General features: G+C 40.2%; 1 protein-coding gene across 6 annotated transcripts in view; it reads right to left on the bottom strand.

The window, feature by feature from the left end:
- APP (amyloid beta precursor protein) overlaps positions 1 to 25,698 on the bottom strand; it is a 312,615-nt gene that overhangs the window by 243,677 nt on the left and 43,240 nt on the right. For all 6 annotated transcript variants that reach the window (XM_004002800.5, XM_004002804.5, XM_004002801.5 and 3 more), the window contains exon 2: positions 1,799 to 1,966. In XM_004002800.5, coding sequence (XP_004002849.1) covers positions 1,799 to 1,966 — 168 coding nt within the window. The remainder of the gene's footprint in view (positions 1 to 1,798; positions 1,967 to 25,698) is intronic.

Genomic DNA, 25,698 nt, shown 5'->3' with positions numbered 1-25,698 from the left:
CTTCAGAAAAATGTATTTAATATTCAGTAATGTGCAGGTGTATCCAGAAAAGTAAAACAGTATCTAAAACCTATAAGCATGCATGGAGAGTCCTAATTTACCAAACTCGTAACTTATCCTCAAAACCATACTACAGGAAGTCTTCAACTGAATGTGAATATTATTTCCAAAAATGTGTATTTTAGAAATGTCATAGCTGGGCAAAGTAAATTTGTTATCAGTGCTTATATAATAAATTTTTTAGAAAAATATAAAGAACGCAAATATTAGTGATTTCTACTTAAACACAAAGAAGTATCTTTTCACATCATGGTTCATACTCCTTCAGGACAAAAATTACTTGATATGCAATATACTATGATAACACCATGCCATTTTGCTTTTCAAAACACAGGAGTTAGAGTTTAGAGATTGTCTTTTCGTATAGTGCTATCAATAAAAATATACATGTGGGTATATATATGTATAAATATATATATTTCATTAACACACATTAACACACAGTTTCCAAGAGTTTCAATTTTGGATCCAAAAAGGCCAAAGAAAATTTTCTTGTACACAAAAGATTACAATAAAGAAAATGTTGGTAGATTATCTCTTGTTTATGGAAGGTAAGAAATTTTGCTTTGTCAGGAGGCATAAGACTAATTCCTTGAAATGTTCTTAAAATACAAAGAGTCACATATTATAGGAATATGTAACTATGTAGAAACGTGGGACAACATGCCTTGATGCTGCTGCTGCTAAGTTGCTTCAGTCGTGTCCGACTCTTTGCGACCCCACAGATTTTCCAAGCTTTCCCGACTCCAGTTATTTTAAACGGAATTAATTAAAAAAAAAAAACAAACACCGTATATAATAATGGCAAGAAAACTTGGAAAAATTACATGAAAGCTGAAAATCTCTACAAATGACAAGGAGGTGATTTCCAGGATCTAAAAGTTATGTTAAAAAAGCAAAGCGCAGAACAGTACTTACTGTAAGCTATTATTTTTATAAGAAAGAAAGGAAAAGTATCCATTCTTCCTTTTGCAAGAAGGATAAATCAAGAATGATGAAAATATTTATTAATAGAGGGTGGTGGCAAGTGAGATTTCAGAGGGCAGCTTCTTACTTTAGTGTTTCAGTAATCTAAGTGTTTTACATTTTCAAATAGTAACAAGGAGAGAAAAACTAAAAGTAAATCTACACAAATAAATGAGCTAAAATATATCAAATTGATAACATAAAGTTAATTCTAGTCACTTTTATTTATTTCTAAAAAGTTTTTATTGGAGTATAGTTCATTTATAATATGTTAGTCTCTGCTGTACAGCAAGATGAATCGGTTATCTGTGTTCTTTTTTAGATTTTTTTCCCATAGATCATTAGTTTTGAGTGGAGTTCCCTGCACTGTACAGTAGGTTCATATTGGTTATTTATAATAGTGTGTCAATCCCAATCTCCCAATTTCTAGTTACTTTTAAACACAATACCTCGACTACACAGCCATAGTGGGATATACTCTAAAGATAAACAGACGTGCCAAGACACCTTAAAGTTTGCTCAGTTGAGTGTTTTCTCTTTCTTAAAAAAACTGAAGTATATTTTACATACAAGATTATACTTAAGTTGGTTTTACTAATAGTTTAGTAAATTTAGTAATACTGTAGGACAAAGCAAGTGAATATGGTACGGTGAGTCATTAGGAACCAAGATGTTCACTGCAAGTGATAAAATACAAATATGAAAGAAGTTAAGTGAACAAGAAACACGCATGGGATCCAACATGAGCTGCGGGCCACCCGCGGAGACTTACTTCCTGGCAGTACTGCAGGATGCCCTCCTTGGTGCCAATGCAGGTCTTGGTCCCCGATGGATCCGACTCCCACTTCCCATTCTGCACGTTCATGTGCATGTTCAGTTTGCCACAGAACATGGCCACCTGGGGTTCTGCAAGCAGGCCGGCATTGCCGTCAGTGGGCACCTGGAAAAGTAAGTTTCAGTTAGTTATAGAAATCGATAGCTCTGGGGTGGAGGTTGGAGGAAGGGCTATGAAGAGAAACATGGCAAAAAATATGCAAAAAATAGCTCTATTCTGGGGAACTCTCAATTATGAATCTCTATGGGTTAATCTTATGTGTCCTGGGCTTCCCAGATGGCTCAGATGGTAAAGAATCTGCCTGCAATGCAGGAGACCTGGGCTTGATCCCTGGATCGGGAAGATGCCCTAGAGAAGGGAATGGCTACCTACTCCAGTATTCCTGCCTGGAGAATTCCATGGACAGAGCAGCCTGGTGGGCTATAGTCCATGAGGTTGCAAAGAGTAGGACAGGACTGAGCGACTAAGCACAGCACAGCATATATATATATATATATACACACACATTGGCCATGCCACACAGCTTGTGGGATCTTAGTTCTCTGACCAGGGATTGATCCTGGGTCACAGCAGTGAAGCACTGAGTCCTAACCACTGGACCACCAGGGAATTTCCCATATAAATATTTTTAAAAGGGGAAAATGGAAGTTCTGAAATATCCATACTACCCCACTTATGAGGTTCTGATAGCTCAGAAAGGGGGAAAAAAAATCAGCAAGAGATGAAAAATAATTGGCAAGAGTGAAAGTCTTATTCAAAACCAAAGAATCAAAAGACAGGACATGGTGGCCAAGTAATTCCTCCCTGGTTAAATCCAGCTGCCGAGGAAATGTGTGAGGTCCATGCCAAGAAGAGTTAACTTCCAACAGAAGCCATTCATGTAGCTGGGAACCGGGTGATTCTAGAATAACTTGTGTCATGCCTAAAAATTGCTCACAGGAGGGAAAAAAACAACAACACTAAAATTACACCAAGAGATTTTGGTTAAAGAAAGAGCTTCCTGACACTTCTTCCCACAGAAATGTAAAAATAGATCAAACATCTGTCCATTCTAGTCATCATCATACATATTTTGTCCATAAATCCCTAAGAGGATTTTTACCCTTTAAAAAAAAAAAAAAATCTTGCATTGAACTCATCTGAGACCTCTCAGACCTAAGCAAAAGCTACTGGGCACAATCTCTAAAATCACGTTTCAGGTAACATTTTCTACATTTCTAGTTCTGCTTTGTAAAATGCATTTAGTAAGATTCTGCTTCTCTGATGCCCAAAGTAACAAATAGCAATGCAAACCATAGTCTTGGACTGTCAGCAGAGTAGCTCGGATCCCTCAATTCCCCAGTTTGGAGCTTTCCCCACCACCTATAATTTCCAAGTCGGAAAATGAGAGGCCCATGCTCCAACAGATGCAAAGAAACAGTCTGAGCAGAATGCTCCACAAACGCTAAGTTTCACAGTTTTCCTGAGGGAATAAGAGTAAATTCAATGCCTTGATCCTCAAAAAACAGCATATACACTTTGTCCGTTTTACTGAATTAAGTAGTAAGATAATAACACCGCAAGAAAGTCAAGTAGTCAGATACCTATAGACAAGGCCCCATATTAGATGCAATGAAGGACATAAAATGTATTTATAATATAGATAAATACATACAATTTATGTGTTAATACATTTATTTTTAAATTCCACTGTCAAGGAATTAAAAATCTAATAATGAAATCATCATTGTATTCGCCATGGTACTTTATTCCGCTCAAACTCATTCTTGTCCCAAAGACTTCCAGTCTAAGAATCTTGAGAACTTACCCCTAACCAAACAGGGAGACTAATGATCTTTTACCATGGTTGGTAATAATTTTGTTGAACAAATTCCCCCCTTCTCTATCTCAACATTTCTCTGTACTCAGATTCTCCACAGTGAGTTCACCGCAGTTTCTATCTCCTTGACAACAGGAAGGCCCTTCATTCCAAATCCTCCCCTCAAGGAACATGAGGTACCAATTTCTCTCCCCCATGGCAGCCAGTTTCCAAGAGTTTCAATAGTCCCTACTTCCTAGATTAATGCTCTCATCACTGTCATCCATAAAATATTCAGGGTTTTTCTGTTGCAGCAAATAAAATAGGGCAGAAATGATATATGTTTTCCAAGGCAAGGCTGTAAAGGGCCTTAGGGTTGCTTTGCTGCTGTCTGGGACAATCACTTGGTATTGGGGGGCGGTGTCCAGCTGCCATGTTGGAAGGACACTCAAGCAACCCTGTGGAGAGGCCCATGTAATGCAGAATCGAGCTCTCCTGTTAACAGCAACGTTAATGAGCTTGGAAACACCCGACGGCCTCATCAAGCCTTCACCTGCTGACATGACTGAAACCTCAAGGGAAAACTCGAGCCAGAACCACCCAGAAGACACTCCCAAATTCTCGATCCACAGAAACTGAGATAATAAGTTTTTGTTATTCTAAACCATTAGTTTTGAGGTAATGTTATTACACAACAATAAGACACCCAATAAGTTCTTCCGTTTCTCCAGCTTCACAATACATCCACAAATATGCTCAGATCTCCTCTACTGAAATAAAAAGTAAACAGACAAAAAATATTTCCTCCCATTCTATTATATTCTAGAGCAGGGAGGGTCAACATATTTTCTATGTCAAAGGCCAGACAGTAAATATTTTAGGTTTTGTGAACCATACAGTCTCTTGTACCTGCTCAACTCTGTTGTGTATGCCCTGAGTCGCTTCAGTCATGTTGGACGCTTTGCAACACTATGGATGTTAGCCCGCCAGGCTCCTCTGTCCATGGGATTCTCCAGGCAAGAATATTGGAGTGGGTTGCCATGCCCTCCTCCAGGGGATCTTCCTGACACAGGGATCGAACTTGTGTCTCTTATGTCTCCTGCATTGGCAGGCAGCCCCTAAGTCCCCTGCTGCAATGCAAAAACAGCCGCAGACAACATGGGTGTGGCTGCTTCATAGGAACATTTTCTTCATAAAACAGGCAGTAGACCAGATCTGGCCAGTGGCCCCAAGTTTACCTATCTTTGCTCTAGAAGAATTATTATTTTTTCATTTTTTCCAACAAATCCTATCAGATGGTGATTTAAATGCTCAATGATACCACCTTCTTACCTGCTTCTTTAGACTCTTATAGTGTGGTTTACATTCCCACCCTTGGAACAATTTTCTCAAAGGTTACGTATAACTTCCTGAGAAAGGAAAGTATTTTTCTCCAATACCTGTTACTTTTCAGTTTCTTTGCCATACCTGAATTCTTCCTTACAAGTCTTTCCGCTTAGCTTCTGTTGCAATGAACTAGCCTGGCTCTCTATTTTTCTGATTATCCTCTTACTAACTCAAAATCCTTCAATGCCACAAATAAGACATTCCTAAAGATTAGGCCATTGCTTCTCTTTTACCTACTTGAAGAAGTCTTTCACCTCCTTGCTGCTGAGTGGCAACTAAAATATAACAACAGCAATAATACATAAATAAAGCAACTAACATTTCTTCATTCAGTAAATTTGAGTATACAATACATGCTAGGCACTGTGTCTTTAGGGACAAGGTAGTAAATCAGGCAAGTGCTTATCCTGATAATAACATGACCAACCAGTCTGCTTGGGACTAAGAGGTTTCCAGGATATGAGACTTTTAGCGCTAAAACTGTCAGATGCACTGGTAAGTTGAGACACTGGCCACTCTATCAGACAAACACATCAAATGTTTCTCCAGTTTTCCTACCTTGACTTTTTACCACCTTTCTATTTTTCCCATTCTTCATTATTTTTCTGTCTTTTTGACTTTACAATTATTTTAATTGCCATCTGTTTGTATGTTTCTATATTCCCACTATCAAATGGTGGTAATCACTTTCTCATTCCCCTCAAATGAATTGATTATGGCCCTATCATCTTACTGGAATACATCTTTAATTGCCTATGATTTTCTCCTTTTGACAATGGGAGTTAAGAAGACATATGCTTCAATTCCTCTCAGATTTCTACCAGATGAGATTTAGTATTAACTTAAAAAAAAAAAAAAGTATGGTGAGTCACGATCATTAACATGCCTATTTTCTTAGAATGGAGCTGTTTAATAGTTCAAACCTTGATTCCTCAATACTTAGGACAACTTATTATGCTGGAAATTATAAAACTGGCTGTATGTGCATAACTGTGACATTTGACATTACAAGAAGCCCTTTATAAATAAATACTTCAATCACAAAAACGTTATTTCTTGGACAAAAATTCTTTTCCAAGCCAGCACCAGCTGCGTACAAGATCAGAGTAAGGGAATAGTAGAGAACAAACTGAACCTGAAGCTTTTCTATTCTTAATGAAGTCCACCTGCAAAGAATTTCAGGTTTTAAGTAACATATCCCTGGTTCAGTTAATTAAGACAAACAACCCAGGATCCTTACTGGTGTCAAATAACCCATCTAAGAAACAAAGCCCGGTTTCTGAGAGAAGCCCACTCACTCGCTGGCATTCAAACAGAAGGAGACTGTGACCACCGCAAGGGGGTCACACAGAGGATAATACCTAGCCTTCCAAGGGCCCAACAGGTTCCCCCAAATCCCTTTCCCCGAATGAAGCCTCAAAAAATGGCTGAATACATCATACACAGTGTCCTTTTCAGGACTTGTTAAAATGAACCCTCTTAAAAATGAAATCTTTCCATCCTAGAGTAAATTATTTGCAGCTAGTGACAATACCCTGTCAAAGTCATCCTAAAGGTAATTATCCCTAACTTTTACAAAACATTTCTCTTTTTAATAGAAAATACAAACTTGAGTGGATGGGAAATATACCCACTTGAATAACTATTACTTTAATTTTGCTTTCATCTTAACACCATCTAAAGTAACAACTTAATGTTACTTGGCAGAAATCTAAGACAACACATAAAAGATTGGCATCCTGCTATAAATGGCCATTCATAGTCTTTGCATTTCAGAGCGACTGAAGACGAAGATAATTCTTATAACTTGAATGACTTTCCACTGACATCATAAGACCAAAGATGCTTTCCCATGGGAAAACAGTGCTCAGTGACAAGGAACAGAATAATCGGCTGAAACAAGGGCGCATGCACACTGCCTCAGAAGCAACAGGCTATTTACAGAATGCTCTGAACTACAGAGACCCAAAGCTACACCTAAAAGATGCTGTCAATCTTTTAAAAACAACCATTTGCTGCCAGCTCCATATTTTATGGTCATCATAAACAGACAAGCTACCCAAGTGAAAATGGACTTTCCAAAAGAAAGTTAGCTAGAGAACAGCTTTTAAAAAGCTGAAGGGGAAATTAAAACAAACAAATAAAATATATATACCTAATCTGGGCCACTCTGCAGAGGTGACCCTGGAAACATACACCTAGCTAGAATCGGTGCAATTTACAAGCACAAAACCAACTTCTCAAACAAGTTCTCTCACTGTCTTTCAAACTGGGTGTTCCCTTTCTCCAAAAAGTTTCTCTTTATTATCATCAAGGAGATCAAAATTCCTTATAGAGCTGGCTTGGCAGCATTCCTCCCCACACAGTCCCAACTAAAAGAGAGAGAGGGAACAAGGAACTCTCTGTTTCACTGGCCGAGAAGTCTAGCTTGGCAAGGAGAAGGCACAGATCCATAGCTTAGCATCCGTGGATTTATGTAATTTTAAGGTTTGTGGCTAACGAAAACCATCTGGTTTCTGCATTTAAACGAACTTCTCACTGGTCTGAATAGCTGGCCTCCTATAGTCGAGTATTGACTACTATTTAATCAGTACACAATTTCCTTGGAGTGATTAGATTTTATATAGTGAGTATCTTTTAAAAAGTACAACATGATGCTACTTCTATCACAGCCATGGTTTCCTCATATAAACAATTTTCTGTTAGCCTGGGCATAATACAATTATACCCTCTGCACACACACAAAAATATTTTAAAACATTCAAATTTTCCATTTTCAGTGTAATTATTCTGCAGCATCACAATCAAGAAGATTTGAGCATGAACTCCTTTCAAGGCCAAATAAAGTACCTCATTTAATCCTTAACAAACAAATTTTCAGTCTCCAAAGGAAAAGAAGATTTGTAAGGCTTTCCTTTAAATGCAAAATCAAAACAAAACAAAACAACACCCCAAAACCCAACAACGGTAACTTAAGCAGAAGCAGACCATCTACAATTGCCCATTTTGTCTCCAACAGCAAACTGAAATTAAAATCAGGATCACAGAACTGAAAGAATCTGTAAAATCATCTGTCTCAACTCTAAGCAAAAAGAAAAGGCTCTGAAGGAATTTGTTTAAGGTCACAGAAGTATGAACAGGCAGGGCTGGGAGCTGGACCTATGCCGTCAAGGGTTTTGTTGATGTGACCAGGGTGACTCTCAAATTAAAACGGAAAATTGTAATTTTCCAAGGTTTGGCCCCTGTGTGTGGGTGTGTGTATTTGTAGTGAGAAAGAACAGAGTAGCTAATCAAAGCATACAGAAAGCTGAAATGTGATTACCGAAACTGCACACACAGCTTCAATTCACCTGTGTGGAGAGGGGCTACGCTCCTTACACTCATTAGCTGCTGTACAATTATTTCAGAGCTCGACAACATGACGTGTGTAATCAGCGGTGTCCGACTCTTTCATGACCCCATGGGACTGTAGCCCGCCAGGCTCCTCTGTCCATGGGGATTCTCCAGGCAAGAATACTGGAGTGGGTTGCCATGCCCTCCTCCAGGGGATCTTCCCGACCCAGGGATCGAACCCGAGTCTCCAGCATTGGCAGGTGGATCTTTTACCACTGTGCTACTTGGGAAGATCAGAGCTCAAGTTTCAGGCTTAAAAATGACTGGTCACAGAGAAGACATCCCTTTCAGAGATCTAATCCACACATTTCACTCCTTGAAATCTGACATTCTTCTGGGGACATCAGTGAACTGGCTTCAAATGACAGTTCCTCTGCTGATATTGACAAAGCTAATTCTTAAACGGAGACACACAGCCTGGAGGCCATCCCAGAGGTGCGGCCCACATCACAAGTTTACACCTATGTCAGCCTGCACGTGAGGGAAACACCTGTCAAGGAATCCTAACACACAATCACAGTCCTCCAGCTGAGCCTGAGCTTGATTTACCCTGAAAATAGGACCTGTTACAGCGGAAACAGTGTCAGACTTTTATTTTGGAGGCTCCAAATCACTGCAGATGGTGACTGCAGCCATGAAATTAAAAGATGCTTACTCCTTGGAAGAAAAGTTATGACCAACCTAGATAGCATATTTAAAAGCAGAGACATTATTTTGCCAACAAAGGTCCATCTAGTCAAGGCCATCGTTTTTCCTATGGTCATGTATGGATGTGAGAGCTGGACTGTGAAGAAGGCTGAGCGCTGAAGAATTGATGGTTTTGAACTGTGTGTTGGAGAAGACTCTTGAGAGTCCCTTGGACTGAAAGGAGATCCAACCAGTCCATTCTAAAGGTGATCAGCCCTGGGATTTCTTTGGAAGTAATGATGCTGAAGCTGAAACTCCAGTACTTTGGCCACCTCATGTGAAGGGCTGACTCATTGAAAAAGACTCTGATGCTGGGAGGGATTGGGGGCAGGAGGAGAAGGGGACGACAGAGGATGAGATGGTTGGATGGCACCACTGACTCGATGGACGCGAGTCTGAGTGAACTCTGGGAGTTGGTGATGGCCAGGGAGGCCTGGCATGCTGTGATTCTTGGGTTCACAAAGAGTCAGACATGACTGAGTGACTGAACTGAACTGAACTGAGCCTTATAAGGAAATTCCCTTCCTGACCTCTCTAGATAATCCATTACCATATTGCCTCTTTTAAAGCTCTATTGATACTATGTATAAAATAGATAACTAATGAGAACCTACTGTATAGTATTTTGCCAACAAAGGTCCATCCATATAGTCAAAGCTATGGTACATACGTACATATGTACAAATGTGAGAGTTGAATCATAAAGAACGCTGAGTGCCGAAGAATCGGTTTCGAATTATGATGCTGGAGAAGACTCTTTGGAGAATCCCTTGGGCAGCAAGGAGATCAAACCCATCAAACCTATTGGAAATGAACCCTGAATATTCAGTGGAAGGTCTGATGCTGAAGCTGAGGCTCCAATACTCTGACCAACTGATGTGAAGAGCAGACTCACTGGGGAAAAAACTCTGATGCTTGGAAAGGCTGAACGCAGGAGAAGAAGGGGGAGGTGGAGAATGAGACAGTTGTATGGCATCACTGACTCAGTGGACATGAGTTTGAGCAAACTCAGGACATAGTGAAGGACATGGAAGCCTGGCGTGCTGCAGTCCACAGGCTGCAAAGAGTTGGACATGATTCAGTGCTTGAACAACAACACTGTGCAGCACAGAGAACGCTACTCAGTGCTCTGTAGTGACTTAAATGAGAAGGAAATCCAAACAGAGGGGAAATATACATAGAGCCAATTCACTCTGCTGTACAGTAGAAACTAACACAAAATCACAAAGCAACTATGCGGGCACGTGTGCGAAGTCACCTTAGTGGCGGTCGCTCTTTGCAATCCTATGGACTGTGGCCCTCCACGCTTCTCTGTCCATGGGATTCTCCAGGCAAGAATACTGGAGTGGACTGCCATGCCCTCCTCCAGGGGATCTTCCCGACCCAGGGATTAAACTCATGTCTCCTGTGACTCCTGCAGTGGTAAGCAGGTTCTTTACCAGTAGCGCCACCTGGGAAGCCCATCAAACAACTAAGCTCCAATAAGATTTGATTAAAAAAACTAAAGCTCTATAAACTCACTCTTGCCCCATATGTCTTTACAACAATGCTTATAAGACACTGTACTCCTCCAATCCATGGACTGTCTTTCTCTGAATGAAGGACATCAAACTTATTACTAAATTATCTTAGTTTTGTAATTTGATAGTATCAAACTGTTTTTTTCTGCTTAAAGGATCGATATTCTAAAATTGACCCCAGATTCCTTCCAACTTACAACAAAGGCCTGTAAATAAATTCTCACTGCTGGTGCCCAGCAGAAAATCAAGAGTTGTCTTAACAGAAAAGTTTGTTATTCAACACTCATGCAATTAATTACCCATGTTTACAGCACAAATTTTAGGCAGGCCCAGGAAGAGTGATGCCCACTGCCTGGAATAGATATAAAAACTGGAATTAAAAAAAACAAAGCCTCATGTAGGACAACCAACCGAACTCTGTAGGCTCTAGTTTTCTATCCAATTAATGCCCATTTAGTCCTAAGAGAAAATGTCCTATCTTTTAACTGAATGCATATATACATATACATCATATACATACTATACCACATATAATTGTGTTTATTGCACTCTGACGTAACAATTAAAATTCTTTTCAACGTCGATCACTTTGATGTTTATCTCTTTAATTCCGTCTTGTAGTTTTCCTGCCATGTTTCACACACAAAAACATACTGTATCATGATTTTTATATTACTTTGACTCTGTCAATATTATTATATCTCATCAGCCTTGATCATGTGCACATGAAGATAAAAACAGAGTTAAGGGCAAAAACGGAAGCATCTGCTTAGACCTTTCCCTTCATTATCTTATTTGACTCTCAGAAGAACCAAGATAATTCACTTCCACATCTACTTAGATAATCAGAAATGCTCAAAACCTCCCTAAGAGTCTAATCACTGGTGTTTACTCCAAAGTCCATGCTTACTTTTTTTCATAGTTAACCAGCTGGCATTCCTGCTACTAGTTCTTAAGCATTTTTATTTTCAGTACTTGAATATTATTTTCAAATAAGCTTCTCCCTGATGATAGTAGTATCTTACAGTTCTTTGCTACTGGCTCTTAAAAAATATTTTTAGACCAAGTAAAAGGGCAACAAATTCAGTTTTTAAAAAAAGTTTAAACGTTTAATCTGCATTTTCTAAATTAAACTCCTAGACGTCAACACTTAGTAACCTTTGGTAGCTTCCTCTTTAAGAAGTGAAGTCGCTCAGTCGTGTCCAATTCTTTGCAACCCCATGGGCTGTAGCTTATCAGGCTCCGGGATTTTCCAGGCAAGAATACTGGAGTGGGTTGCCATTTCCTTCTCCAGGGGTTCATCCCAACCCAGGGACTGAACCTGGATCTCCCTCATTGTAGGCAGATTCTTTACGGTCTGAGCCACCAGTGAAGTTCTCCTCTTTAAGAAGTTGCCCCAGAAATGAAAAGGGAAAACTTTCTCCTAAATTAGTTCTTACCTTAAATCAGAAACAGCTAATCGAATCACCAAAGTAGGGGCCCAGAATCCCCAACAGTCCAAATTGTGAATGCATATCCTTCAAGGCTCATGTTATTTTATCTCTATTTGCTAATTTCTCAACAATGAGCACATTCACAGGCAATGAGCATACCTATCTATGCATATCCCTGTATTGTGTATGTGTTTTAGTCACTCAGTTATGTCTGACTCTTATGACACCATGGACTGCATCCCACCAGGCTCCTCTGTCCATGGGATTCTCCAGACAAGAATACTAGAGTCGGTTGCCATTTCCCTCTCCAGGGGATCTTCCGGACCCAGAGATTGAACCCGGGTCTCCTGCATTGAAGGCAGATTCTTTACCATCTGAGCTAGGGAAGTCCCATATTCCTGTATTATACCTACTATAAAGCCACCTGTATAATATGTAGTAACATGGTGTTAATAGCAGTAATAAACAGAGTTTACAGGTAGAGACAGCAACTAGAGCAAATCTCAAAAGACAGTGCTTTGCTAAAGGCACACTCTAGAGTTACTGCATTTAAGCCACATTGCTAAACAGCTAAAGGACATGGAAACTGGGCTCCATGGGAATGCTGGTTTGAATGGCATTCACTATAAAGGAATCTGATGGTACCAAATGAACTGTTTTCCAGTATGATTTCCATTAGTTCTGACAGCTAGGACAGATAAGCATTCAGCCCATAATGCTACAGAGAAAACTGAAACTCTATTACTTCTCACATTTTAGAGATAAAAGAGATAATTCATTCAATTTCAATTTTGTAAGTATCACTATTTTCTATCAAATTTGGCCAAGCTCAGCCAAGATCTTCCTAATCAAGGGCTTCCCTGATAGCTCAGTTGGTAAAGAATCCACCTGCAATGCAGGAGACCCCAGTTTGACTCCTGCGTTGGGAAGATCCCCTGGAGAAGGGATAGGCTACCCATTCCAGTATTCTTGGGCTTCCCTGGTGGCTCAGCTGGTAAAGAATCTGCCTGCAATGCGGGAGACCTGGGCTTGATCCTTGGGTTGGGAAGATCCTCTGGGGAAGGGATAAGGCTACCCACACCAGTATTCTGGCCTGGAGAATTACATGGACTGTATAGTATAGTCCATGGGGTTGCAAAGAGTCGGACACGACTGAGTCACTTTCATTTTTCAGCCAAGATCAGGTGACTCATAGGCATGTGAGCTATAAAAATTATTACTTTAAGCCACTGAACTTTGGGTTGGGTTGTGGCTTAGCAGCATTATTGTAGCAAGAGAAATTAATACAGGCAAGTATTATATACAGCAATAAAGTACTGACAGAACCAGGGCTCAATGTTATTTCAGAAGGATGACAATCGAACTGAATTTTTAAAGTATATGTGCATTAGCCGCTCAGCCGTGTCCAACTCTTTTAGACCCCATGGACTGCAGCCTGCCAGGCTCCTCTGTTCATGGGATTTTCCAGGCAAGAATACTGGAGTGGGTTGCCATTTCCTCCTACAGGGGATCTTCCCAACCCAGGGATCGGACCTGCATCTCCTGCACTGCAGGAGGATTCTTCACCGATGAGGTTGTTTCCGAAAGTTTTTAAGCAATAGGACCTTATACTGAAATAAAATTTTGTGCGACAGCCTCACAGCTAAGTTCCTCGCTTGGAACCTGGATGTCAGCCCTACCAGATTGCTGAGGCACTGGTCCCCTAGAAACTCTGCTTTTCTACTATTTGCTCTATTGGTACCTGATGGGTCTTAGTGAATTCTCAAAATGGTTATAAGGTTCCTCAGTACCCACAGGGGATTTGTTCCAGGTCCTCCCCACTGGCCCACCCTCTGTACCAAACCCAGATGTTCAGGTCCCTTATATCAAAGGACATGGTACAGTCAGCATTCCTTGGATATTGAACCCCCGATGCTCAGGGCTAACCATACTGGGAGCACCAGCTGGTTCAATGGAGGAACTGAACTGTTCAATTGAGTTCACTGTAATTAACATAAATTTAAATTGAAAAACTGATTACTCAATCCTATTACTGAAAAAATTTAAAGCAAATTTAGAAAAACTTGGATAAGCAAATCTACCCTGTGATTGTAAATTTTATATATTTTATGAAATTTTCCCAGCCAAAATTTAGTGTTCCAACTGAGATTTTGATGATAGGGTTTTTCTTTTTCTTTATATGTCCACAGATGATAAACAATTTGCTTAAATGCACTGGCCTTAAAAAGAAAATAAATGCCTTTTAACGCAATTGGCTTTTTTTAATTGAAAATTAGTTGCTGAATATGTTACAGGTGTACAAAATAGTGAGTCACAATTTTTAAAGGTTGTACTCCATATATAGTAATTGTAAAATACTGACTATATTGCCCATGTTGTACCGCATATCCCTGTAGCTTATATTATACATAATAGTTTGTGCCCAGCCCCTATGTTGCTCTCCCCCTTTTCCTCTCCCCATTGGGAATCACTCATTTGTTCTGTATGTCTGTGTCACTCAATGTTTTTGAAAGGAAATACTTTAATAAATATGATGTAGTGCTATTAAATAGGTGATGCTCCTGCTCACGTTTTATATGTGGCTGTGTGAATACAACATCAGCTCCAATACTTGGGTGACCTGATGCAAAGAACCAACTCATTAGAAAAGACCCTGATGCTGGGGAGAAAGATTGAAGGCAGAAAGAGAAGGGGACAACAGAGGATGAGATGGGTGGATGGCATCACTGGCTCGATGGACATGAGTTTGAGTAAGCTCCAGGAGATGGTGAAGGACAGGGAAGCCTGGCGTGCTGCAGTCCGTGGGGTCACAGAGTTGGACACAACTGAGCAACTGAACAACAACAACATTCTAATTACACTTCTTCCAGGAAAGGACACGCAAATTTCATCACCAAATACTCACTCCACTCCACCAACCACTTTGTGATTGCTGAATGCCGTGGAACAAAAGCAGAGAGAATTCTTGCCACACACAGCCCAGGCCCAGCTGTAGGAGGCAGGTGTGTGTGCAGAGAAAAGGGCAGGGTGAGATATGGGGACATATGGAGTTCTGGAATGCTGTGGCAAGCACTTCTGTCATTTGATACCTCACATTGAGATCATACCACTTGGCACCAAACAAGTCTCAAAGTTAAAGTCTCAGTGTCACCTGAGTTTAGTGTACAGACATAGCCAAGTAAGTGGAACAGTTATGAACTCTAGATATAACTGATTCTATTGCCTACAGAATTTTCAAGCTAAATTGTTAGGACTATTCCTAAGGTGAGTCCTCTTAATATGAGACCCTGGATGTTGACAAATTTGTGGTACTTCACTCATCAACCTGGCAGACTCACAGAGCCTTTACCTTTTATTCAATATCATATGCCTCACAATCTAACACAGCTCTAAACCAGACTTTTGTCAATAGCACCTTATCTATAGCACTACAATGAATTTTCAAGAGCATAAAACTTAGGCTTAAGGTACAAAACTTAGGTTTATGGTACAAGTTTTAATATATGTGTTGCTGAAGTGAGCACTACAAATTTTTAAAGTTTGTTAGTTCTTTTTTTCCTTTTTATTTCTTTCACTTACTGCAACGATGTAAAGCATAGAAGAAACAGAGGCCCCAGGGATTATTGGGTGGAGCAGGGAAGACAATAGTGTTTGGACAAGAGACAGGAGGGAAATAAGTGGAAAACAAGCTTCCAGAAGTCGATTTACAAACGGAGCCAGATCATTTAATTAGAACATGCACAGTAAGGTCATGTACAGTACATAGTACAGAAGTGGATATATTCGCAAGAGTTACCCATACTACTTGGACAAGGGAGAAAAGAGCATACTTCTCTGCTCTTTGTCAGCCCAGAAATTCATCTCTATTATTCTATATAGCCTCTACTAGGTTTCAGGTTTCAAGTCACTGTGAAACCAATGTAGGTGGAGAGACAATGAGGGCAAAAACAGGGAGAGGTGGTTAATGAGATTCCTAGTCTTCGGCTGTATGTTGTCACCCTGTTTATTAAAATTATATGCAGAGTTAAGTACATCATGCGAAATGCCAGGATGGATAAAGCTCAAACTGGAATCAAGATTGTGGGGAGAAATATCAATAACCTCACATATGCAGATGACACCACATTCATGGCAGAAAGTGAAGAGGAACTGAAGAGTTTCTTGATGAAAGTGAAAGAGGAGAGTGAAAAAGCTGGCTTAAAACTCAACATTCAGAAAACAAAGATCATGGCATCTGGTCCCATCACTTCATGGCAAATAGATGGGGAAACCATGAAAGACTTCATTTTCTTGGGCTCCAAAATCACTGCAGATGGTGACTGCAGCCATGAAATTAAAAGATGCTTGCTCCTTGGAAGAAAAGCTATGAGAAAGCTAGACAGCATGTTAAAAAGCAGAGACATTACTTTGCCGACAAAGGTCCTTCAAGTCAGAGCTATCAGTAGTCATGTATGGATGTTAAGAGTTGGTCCATAAAGAAGGCTGAGCGCCAAAGAACTGATGAGAAGACTCTTGAGTCCCTTGGACTGCAAGGAGATCAAACCAGTCAATCCTAAAGGAAATCAACTCTGAATATTCATTAGAAGGACTGATGCTAAAGCTGAAGCTCGAATCCTTTGGCCACCTGATGCAAAGAGACAACTCACTGGAAAAGACCTTGATGCTGGGAAAGATAGAAGGCAGGAGAAGAAGGGATGACAAAGGACGAGATGGTTGGATGGCATCACCGACTTGATGGACATGAGTCTAAGCAAACTCCAGGAGAGGGTGAAGGACAGGGAGGCCTGGCGTGCTGCAGTCCACAGGGCTGCGAAGAGTCGGACATGACTGAGCAACTGAACAACAAGTCTTCAGCTGCAGTGAGGGAGCCAGTATCCATATCTGGACCCAATACATTTCAGACTATCCATATCCCTTAGTATCTTTAAATTCTAATACTAAAATAGCATGAAAATACTCCTAAGGTTGAAGATCCTTACAAAGATGCTCATTTTCCATTAAGATATAATGCTGTCCTTCAATGATAAGGATAATAAAATCTCAGAGCAGCAGTGTAAGGAGAGAATGAGACAAACTGTTGAGAGTACCACTAAAACATATACACTGCCATATGTGAAACAGATAATCAGTGGGAATTTGTTGTATGATGCAGGGCACACAAACCCGGGGCTCTGTGATAACCGAGAGGGGCAGGATGGGGTGGGAGGTGGGAAAGAAAGAAAGTGAAGTCGCTCAGTAGTGTTCAACTCTTTGCGACGCTATAAACTATAGCCCAACAGGCTCCTCTATACTTTGAGATTCTCCAGGCAAGAATACTGGGGTGGGTTACAATTTCCTTCTCCAGGGGATCTTCCCAACCCAGGGATCGAACCCAGATCTCCCACATTGCAGGCAGACTCTTTATTCTCTGAGCCACCAGGAAAGCCCAGGGAAGGTGGGAAGGAGGTTCAAAAGGGGGGGTACATGTGTATACCTATGGCTGATTTCTACTGATGTATGGCAGAAACCAACATTTGTAAAGCAATTATCCTGCAGTTAAAAATAAGTTTAAAAAAACAAAGTTTTTAACACATTTCAAAAAAGAAATCTCAGAGCAGCTCACAGAGGGATGAAGGGCACTCATGTGAACCTCAGAGCCCCGCTAAACCCTCTAGGCAGTCATTTCCATCAGATTTCTGACTAGCCTGGGGTGGAGCAGTTGAGACAGCTGGCATGCTGTTATAGACGCAAAATTAAGGTACTTACATATTTCAGCATGGGCCCGATAAAAACAGGGGCTTCTGTTTTATAAGATGGTACCAACCAGTCCTTGCCATTAGTATGTGACCTTCAATTAAGAGTGTGAGGAAGATCCTAAGTGGAAGTGGATAATTAACACTTTTCATGAAAAAGTTTCTGAAAAATCTTTAACACAAGTCACATTACAGGTGATGAGGTCAATAGGAAGAGGATGAAGAGGAAATAAAAGAATTTACTCTGTGAAAGCCAACTGAGACAGAGGATTTCAGATATTTACTATTTACTTCTGGTCTCTTCTCTTCATACATACACACAAATGCACACACTTTCATATTTATGTTCAGAGAATAAGAAGCCACCCTGTTGGAATAAGACAGAATGTAAATAAATACATTATATGAGATAAGAGTATTAAATATCTAGAATATCATCTTCCTCTTTTCAGAATACTGAGAGAATGATTTCAGGAAACAAAAATCATGAAGTATTTTGGATAAACACACAGGATATTTACATTCTATCCTTTGGTTTCTGTCCTTTCACCAAAGTTGCATCATATTTATCTATCTGCCTTTTCTGTCTGCTTATCACTTTCACACCACTGTGCTTTCATTACTGGGACTTTCTTGCATAGAAGAAAACTGCTTTGCAAACATAACAGAAATCAGAGAGAATGTTAAGCTGATGGAAAAAACCTAAGATAACTTTCAAACAGCATTCTTCCTCATTGTTCCAAGTGTTTTCTGTTAACTTATCATTTTTAGTGTAAACTAAGATTATTTCTCTTCCTCCAGGGTTATAACTGAAAAATACTCAAGGCTCAAGTTTCAGGCTACTTGCTTGATAAGCATGGGTAGGTTATCCTTCTTAAATAAGGCACCACGGCACTTCAATGGGAAGAGAAAATAATTCATAACAAAGGGAGCAGTGGATTTCTCTTTTCTCAGCTACAAAACAAAATCTTTGCAGAAACAACAGAAAACCAGGAGTCAAAAAAAACACACACACACATTGGTGTTTTACTTTTCTACCTACTTTTAATGTTAGTTTCAGTGAAAACAGACACTTAAGCCTTCGTTTCTTTACCTCTAAGTGAAGACAGAACCCACAGGGCTGTTTAGGGGTCCAGATATGACCTACATGGAGATAATCTGAAAGCAACAGTGAGAGTATTACGGGGTACCATAATACTATCTATTGGGATAAAGATAATAAATACTATCTGTTGGGGTAAAGATAATCTCTAAATGATTCAAGTGTGTGGGATAAGCACTCCTTTTTTTTTTTTTTTCAACGTAAATACAAATAAGAGGAGGAACTTCACTGTCTACTGGAGATCCGCCTTGATTAACTATTCACCTCTCCCCCCCCCCCATATAAAGGCATTCAATAAATATTTATGGAAAGCATTAAGGAATGTCTGGCATGAAAAACAGCAACAATAAGAAACTCAAATGTAGAAAGTGTAATTATCAATGAGGGCGTGGAACAGTAATTCCACTTCCAAGCTTGTGAGATTTTGTTTTCTCTTGTGGCACCAGGGAAGTGAATTCCTCAGGTGGAGAAATGAAACTGCAGAACCCACACTCCTGCCTTTACCAGCTCCCATGTGCCAACTACAACTCAGCTTGTTCAGGATCCTCAGACTCCTCCTAGGGGGAAAAAAAAAAAAAATAGGGCACACAAAGCGAGGTGGTTCCACAATGTTCAGTGTTAATTTTCTAACTCTTTGAGAACACATTCCTGAAAGGAGCATGATTTTGCAATTCAGGCAGCATTTTAAAAATCAGATTATCTCACTAGACTCCAAGAATTGCATGAACAGTGTGGACAGCCAGACTCCTTCGAGACAGCATCCAATCAACTATTAAAAAAAAAAAAAAAAAAATTCTGCAGCTAAAAGCCCTCAGCGGCACAGAACTGATCCTCAGAGATTTCAGTATAATGTAACACCTCAAGTGAAGGCTCATGTAAAAAACAAAATACACCTGAAAATACAACAGGGAAGAGAGAGAAACTATTTGTTGACCAGTCGGGCCAAATAGCATATGCCTTTGATTATCACGCAGCTGCCCTTCCCACTGCAAATAGACAAGCTTTCAGAGTCGTTGGACTCCTGGGTTAAGTTTCAGGAACGTGCTGGCTTGAGGCCATATATTAAGAAAAACATTTCCCTGGAACCAAATACATTCAAGGTTGGGGGTGAAGGGGTGAGCTGAACACCGCTGACTTCAATGAGCATGCAATGGTGGGGATGAAAACGAGGAGGATCCACTTGCTAATACAAGATGCTGGTGTGATTAAGCATTGACTAAGCCTAGATTTGCAGAGACGAGAATGGAGTTTGCACAAAGGATGCAGAACCAGAAACTGGTGCAGAAAATCTACATAGGATGAGCTGCGGAGAGGAGGCATAAAAGGGAGGAGGACAGTGTTGGGTCTGAACGACCTTGAATTTGTAAGCAATCTCCAAAGCCACAGGGAGCAGCAAATGCCACACTTCAAAGAGAGCAAGAACAGCATCCTATCCTTGTATGAAGGGGATGCGTGGGCTTGCAAATTCAATAAAGACTTAAACAAAATATCTTTGCAAAAAAGTTTCATTTGGGGACTGTGTTAGTATAAAGATGAGTCATTCAAGCTGAGTCATGAGTATCTATTCATTATTATAGCCATTTTTTCCCTTCTGATTCAAAAAGAAATGAACACTGAAACCTTTTCACCCAAAGCTTTCACTGTGCTTACTATGCATAATGGAGAGTGGGCCCTGGGATGTAGGGACAAAGGAGATGGGCACAGGCAAGACCACACAGAAGCAAGGCACGAGCAGTGAGGACAGAGCATGGCAGTGGAGGTGGGGGAGCTGGGAAGACTGGTCAGTTTCAGGAGCGCGCACATGGGGGTGGTGGCAGGGTATGAGTCTGCAATGCCTTCCCAGCTAACAACAACGGGCCTCAGGCTAGAGGATGCCAGTTCATCCCCATGGGGTGGAAGAAGTAAAGCAACAGTCACACTGGTCACCCCCTTCCCAATTTATTAACAAAACAGCCTATTCCGCCATACGGCTGTGCGCCCCAGACCACACCAACAGGTCTTATACTCAATCTGGTCCCTCCACCCATTGCATTTCCTTGCCTTGAGTGATAGGAAACTTTAATTTTCAAAACTACAGATGTTTAATGGAGCTGTGTAGGGTTGCTGTTCCATCATGGAACACTGTGCCTATGTAACCTGGGGACAGAAATATCCAGAATCTTGCATTGCTAATCCATTCTCTCGAACCACGGAGATGTCTTTCTGACATGTTTACAGAAAAATAAGCCCTAAGACAGAGAAAGAGTTTGCAATATAATCTATATCCTGCCGTTAAGGGAGAGAGGCATTGTGTTGGGCTGGCAAGATTTAAGCTCCACCAAGAAAACTAAGTATGGGCTGCTTATGTGGGCCAGACTTTTTAAACAAATTTGTTCAAACAAACCGAGAGGCACACAGCTGTGATCTCTCTCATTCTCTCTCTCTCTCATACACACACACACACGGTATAGAATTCTAAGAAATAAGAATCTTAGTAACTGGAATGGAAGCACCTTTTCAGATTTGTTCAAATGTTTTACAGGCGTAGCATTTTTCTAAAGAGGGAATTATGCTGGTGTGCACGTAACACTCAACTCTTCTGGCCTAATCAGGGCGAACTCTCAAATATCCACAAGCATCTGCTTTCTTTTATAAAGCATGGCCAATCTTCAGTAAAGAAATGCTTTACCCTGGCACCAGGCTTGCCCATATTATTCAGCTGTTCTCCATCATAGAAAGCTTGTTACTTACATGGATCATAAGCCATTTTGCTTTTTGAGCCCCATGTATTGATTCCAGTGGAGGACGCTCAAGGATCTTGGGAAAGCTGGTTGTCACAACTCGGGTAGTACTGTTGGTAGGTGGAGGGGAGGGATGTTTCTAAACATCCTACAAGGCACAGGACAGTCTCCCATATACACACACATGAAAGTGAAAGTCGCAAAATCGTATCTGGCACTTTGCGATCCCATAGACTGTAGCCTGCGCAGCTGCTCTGTCCATGGAATTCTCCAGGTAAGAGTACTGGAGTGGGTTGCCAATTCCTTCTCTAAGATCCCAGAGGATCTCCCCAACCCAGGGATCAAACCCAGGTCTCCTGCTTTGCAGGCAGATTCTTTATCAACTGACCCACTAGGGAAGCCCTGTATAAACACATATACGTTTTGTAAGGTACTTGGGAGATCAAAAGTAACTCACATTAAGCAGAATAGCCACTCTACTCAAGAATAAGCCATAATTATTTTGTATAAATACTAAAAAATTAACTTTATTAGCTCCTTATTTGTCTATTACAGTAATCTCTCAATTAAGAAGTCAGGGGTAATTATTCAACCTATACACACACATGGGTGGTAACTACATCTGAGCAAAATTCATGTGGAAGTAAGACCACACTCAAGACTAAGGAATCCAGCCAGATCATCTCTCCTTGAGTAGACTTTCTAACACTATCCAATCACTTCATAATGAATGAGCTGGGCAAAGAGAGAGAGGGCTAAACCACTGGCATTCCTTTAAATAAGCCATTAACTCTATTGGAATAACAAGCATACACTAACAGGTTACATACATCAATAACTGTATGACAAGTCATGACTAAAAGTTGCCTGTTTCCAGAAACTTCTTTATGGCCTGTACTTGCAACTACGAACCTGGTTTAATCCATCACTTTCTAAAAGAGCTCTTAGAGACCTCAGGGGACTTACCGGTTCAGGGTGCCTGTAGGAGGGACGGGCTGAGGGAACCCACCCCTGAAGTTACTATTATAAACCTTGGAATCAAAAGGAAAACAGGCTGTGTCTAGCATGTAACTTCTGTTTGGGAGGCACTTGTTAACTTTAACTCTTGATTTCCTTTATCTCTAAAGTAGATATGTTAACACCTGACCTCACAGGTTATTATGAGGATTAAATTCAATAATATACATAAAGTGGGTGGTAAGCAATTTGTTTTAAGAGTGAACCACAATGACTCAGCTTGTTTCTAGTAAGAAAAAAAAAGGCAGGAATTCCAGTATGAGAAGCTTCTGTACATATCTGAAGAGACTGAATGAATACATTTCTAGTCTTTAAAATCTCCTGAGAGTTATCTCCACCAAGATGTCTGCTATTTATTCAAGAATTCTGAGAGGGGATTTTCTGCTCTCAAGAAAATGCTGACTGTATAACCAGATATGACACACTGGAAAAGAATGCCTTATGCCACTTGAAACAGACAATCTTCCCTCGTTTATCTGCAAGATGTCTGCCTGCCAAGCTGTTTCTAAGAGACAAACCAGTCACGACAACACCCGTGTGTCCTCATACACAGCTATGACCTACAAGCTCAGTGTGGCAGGTCTGACTCACCAGGTCTCAACAGTATTTTCAAACCATCTAAGATATTTAATTCAGGCAGGTTAATGGTTACTTTAGCTCTTTTTAAAATGTCTAATACACGTTTCATGAAGTCTACCCAGCGTACTATCACAACAATCCTTATCAGGGTGAAAGAGCTGTGGCAATTTTCAAGATGCTAAGAATTTTTCAGTCTGTTTATTTAGCCACAGTATGAAATTCATTTTAATAGGAAGTTTATTTTACGTTAAGACAGTTTTTGTTGCAAGCTCATACCAATAAATTATTAAATATATCTGTGTGCAGGGATATATATATATAGGACTTCCCACGTGGCTCAGGGTAAAGAATTTGCCTGCCAATGCAGGACACACAAGAGATATGGGTTTGGTCCCTGGGTTATGAAGATCCCCTGAAGTGGGAAACAGCAACCCACTCCAGTACTCTTGCCTGGAAAATTCCATGGACAGAAGAGCCTGGCGGTCTACAGTCCAGAGGGCTGCAAAGAGTTAGGCATGACTAAGCACATAAGCATGCACACGAACATATTAGTATATACACATATCTCACTCACAGTGTACACTCAAAATGGCCCGGCAGAGTTCAAGACACCTTTTTCAAAGTATTTATATATGCCTCAATTAATTTCTCAGTGTTAAGACATTTAGTTATTTCCTACTGGAGGGGGAATTTCATTGTTAAACACATATGAGAAGTGGAATCTTCAAGATGGATATTGGAGACTCTGAGAAAATCCTATACTAATGAAGCTAGTTCAACTTTTTCTACACCAAGGTTTTGCAAACATATATTTGGCCATGAAACCATCCACTGTGGCACATTTAACATATTTGGAAGAGCTTGAAAAACACGGTAAGAGATTTGCAATGGATGATCAAGCAAAATTTAAGCAAGTCATTTTAAGTAAGACAAAATATTGACAAATAAAACTGAAAAGAAGTCTTGGAGGGAATGAGAGAGGAGAGTATTACCCTGTGACCACAGAACTCATTATAAAGCATCCTTTTTGGCTCTAAGCAACATAATGATATGCCATATCGAATGCAAAGCAAGAAAAGGGCCGACAGGAAAGATGTGTGCGCACATGCCCCAAATACTTCAAAAGCCAATCCTAAGCATTCAGAAACATGCAAGACAACGAGAATCAAGAACTTTATAAAGTCCAATAAACTATACAGGTAAACTGAATTGAGGTTTCTTAAGTTAGATTTTGACTTATATCATAAATACCATATATTAATGCATATATGTGGAATCTAGAAAAATGGAACAGATGAATCTACTCGCCAAAAAGAAATAGAGACAAAGGTGGTGTGAGCTGGAAGATTGGGATTTATGTACATACACTACTGATACTATGTATAAAACAAAGAACTAGTGAGAACCTACTGGATAGCATAGGAAACTCTACTCAATGCATTGTGGCAGCTACATGGGAAGGAAATACAAAAAGGAGGGGATATATCTACACATATGGCTGATTCACTTTGCTCCATAGTAGAAGCTAACATAGCACTATAAAGCAGCTATATTCCAGTAAAATTTTCAAGTTAGATTTTCATTTAGTGAAATAAATGTGAGAGGGTTGATGATAGGTGCATGTACTTAAATCACATCCTGGGATTACAAAATGGCATTTCTAAAATTCATTAAAATGACGCTAAGTAAAAACAATGGGTGAATAAGGACTAAAAAAAGAAAAGGCAGAAGACATGGATATCATAACTCTGAACTGAAGCATAAACCCAGAAGAGAAAGACTTGATGCTTTTGTTTCCACAATACACTGCATGAGAATTACTAGTGATGTCACAATAGAGAATCTTTCTGATTTTCCAATTTTTATACAAGTGAGAGAGAGGTCAGCCCAGCTCCTAAATAAGGAAGATCTTTTTTTTTTTTTTTAACAGATGTTTAAACATGTGTTTTCTGATATTGGGGAGCTCATTAACGATGATGAGTAAAAAGCATTGGACAAGTAAAGGGTAATTAACATCATACCCAGAACCTCACTATTTCTTAAATGGTTTCTACCACTATAACAGGAAAAAGTTGTGTTAATTTTGACTATGGGCTTCCTTGGTAGTTCAGCTGGTAAAAAATCTGCCTGCAATGCAGGAGAGCCCTGTTCAATTCCTGGGTAGGGAAGATCCCCTGGAGAAGGGATAGGCTACCCACTCCAGTATTCATGGGCTTCTCTGGTGGCTCAGACAGTAAAGAATCTGCCTGCAATGTAGCAGACCTGGGTTTGATCCCTGGTTTGGGAAGATCCGCTGGAGAAGGGCATGGCAACCCACTCCAGTTTCAATATAAAGAAGATAAAAGCCTTCAACATCACACAAAAGCTAAACCACTTATGTTTCCAATCAAAAACGCATATAACTCATCAGTTCAGTTTATCAGTTGTGTCCGAATCTGCAACCCCATGAACCGCAGCACACCAGGCCTCC

Source organism: Ovis aries, chromosome 1, assembly GCF_016772045.2.
Source record: "Ovis aries strain OAR_USU_Benz2616 breed Rambouillet chromosome 1, ARS-UI_Ramb_v3.0, whole genome shotgun sequence".
In the NCBI taxonomy this organism is placed as follows: domain Eukaryota; kingdom Metazoa; phylum Chordata; class Mammalia; order Artiodactyla; family Bovidae; genus Ovis; species Ovis aries.
The sequence above is the reverse complement of the archived record's forward strand: the minus strand, read 5'-3'. Positions and strand labels throughout refer to the sequence as shown.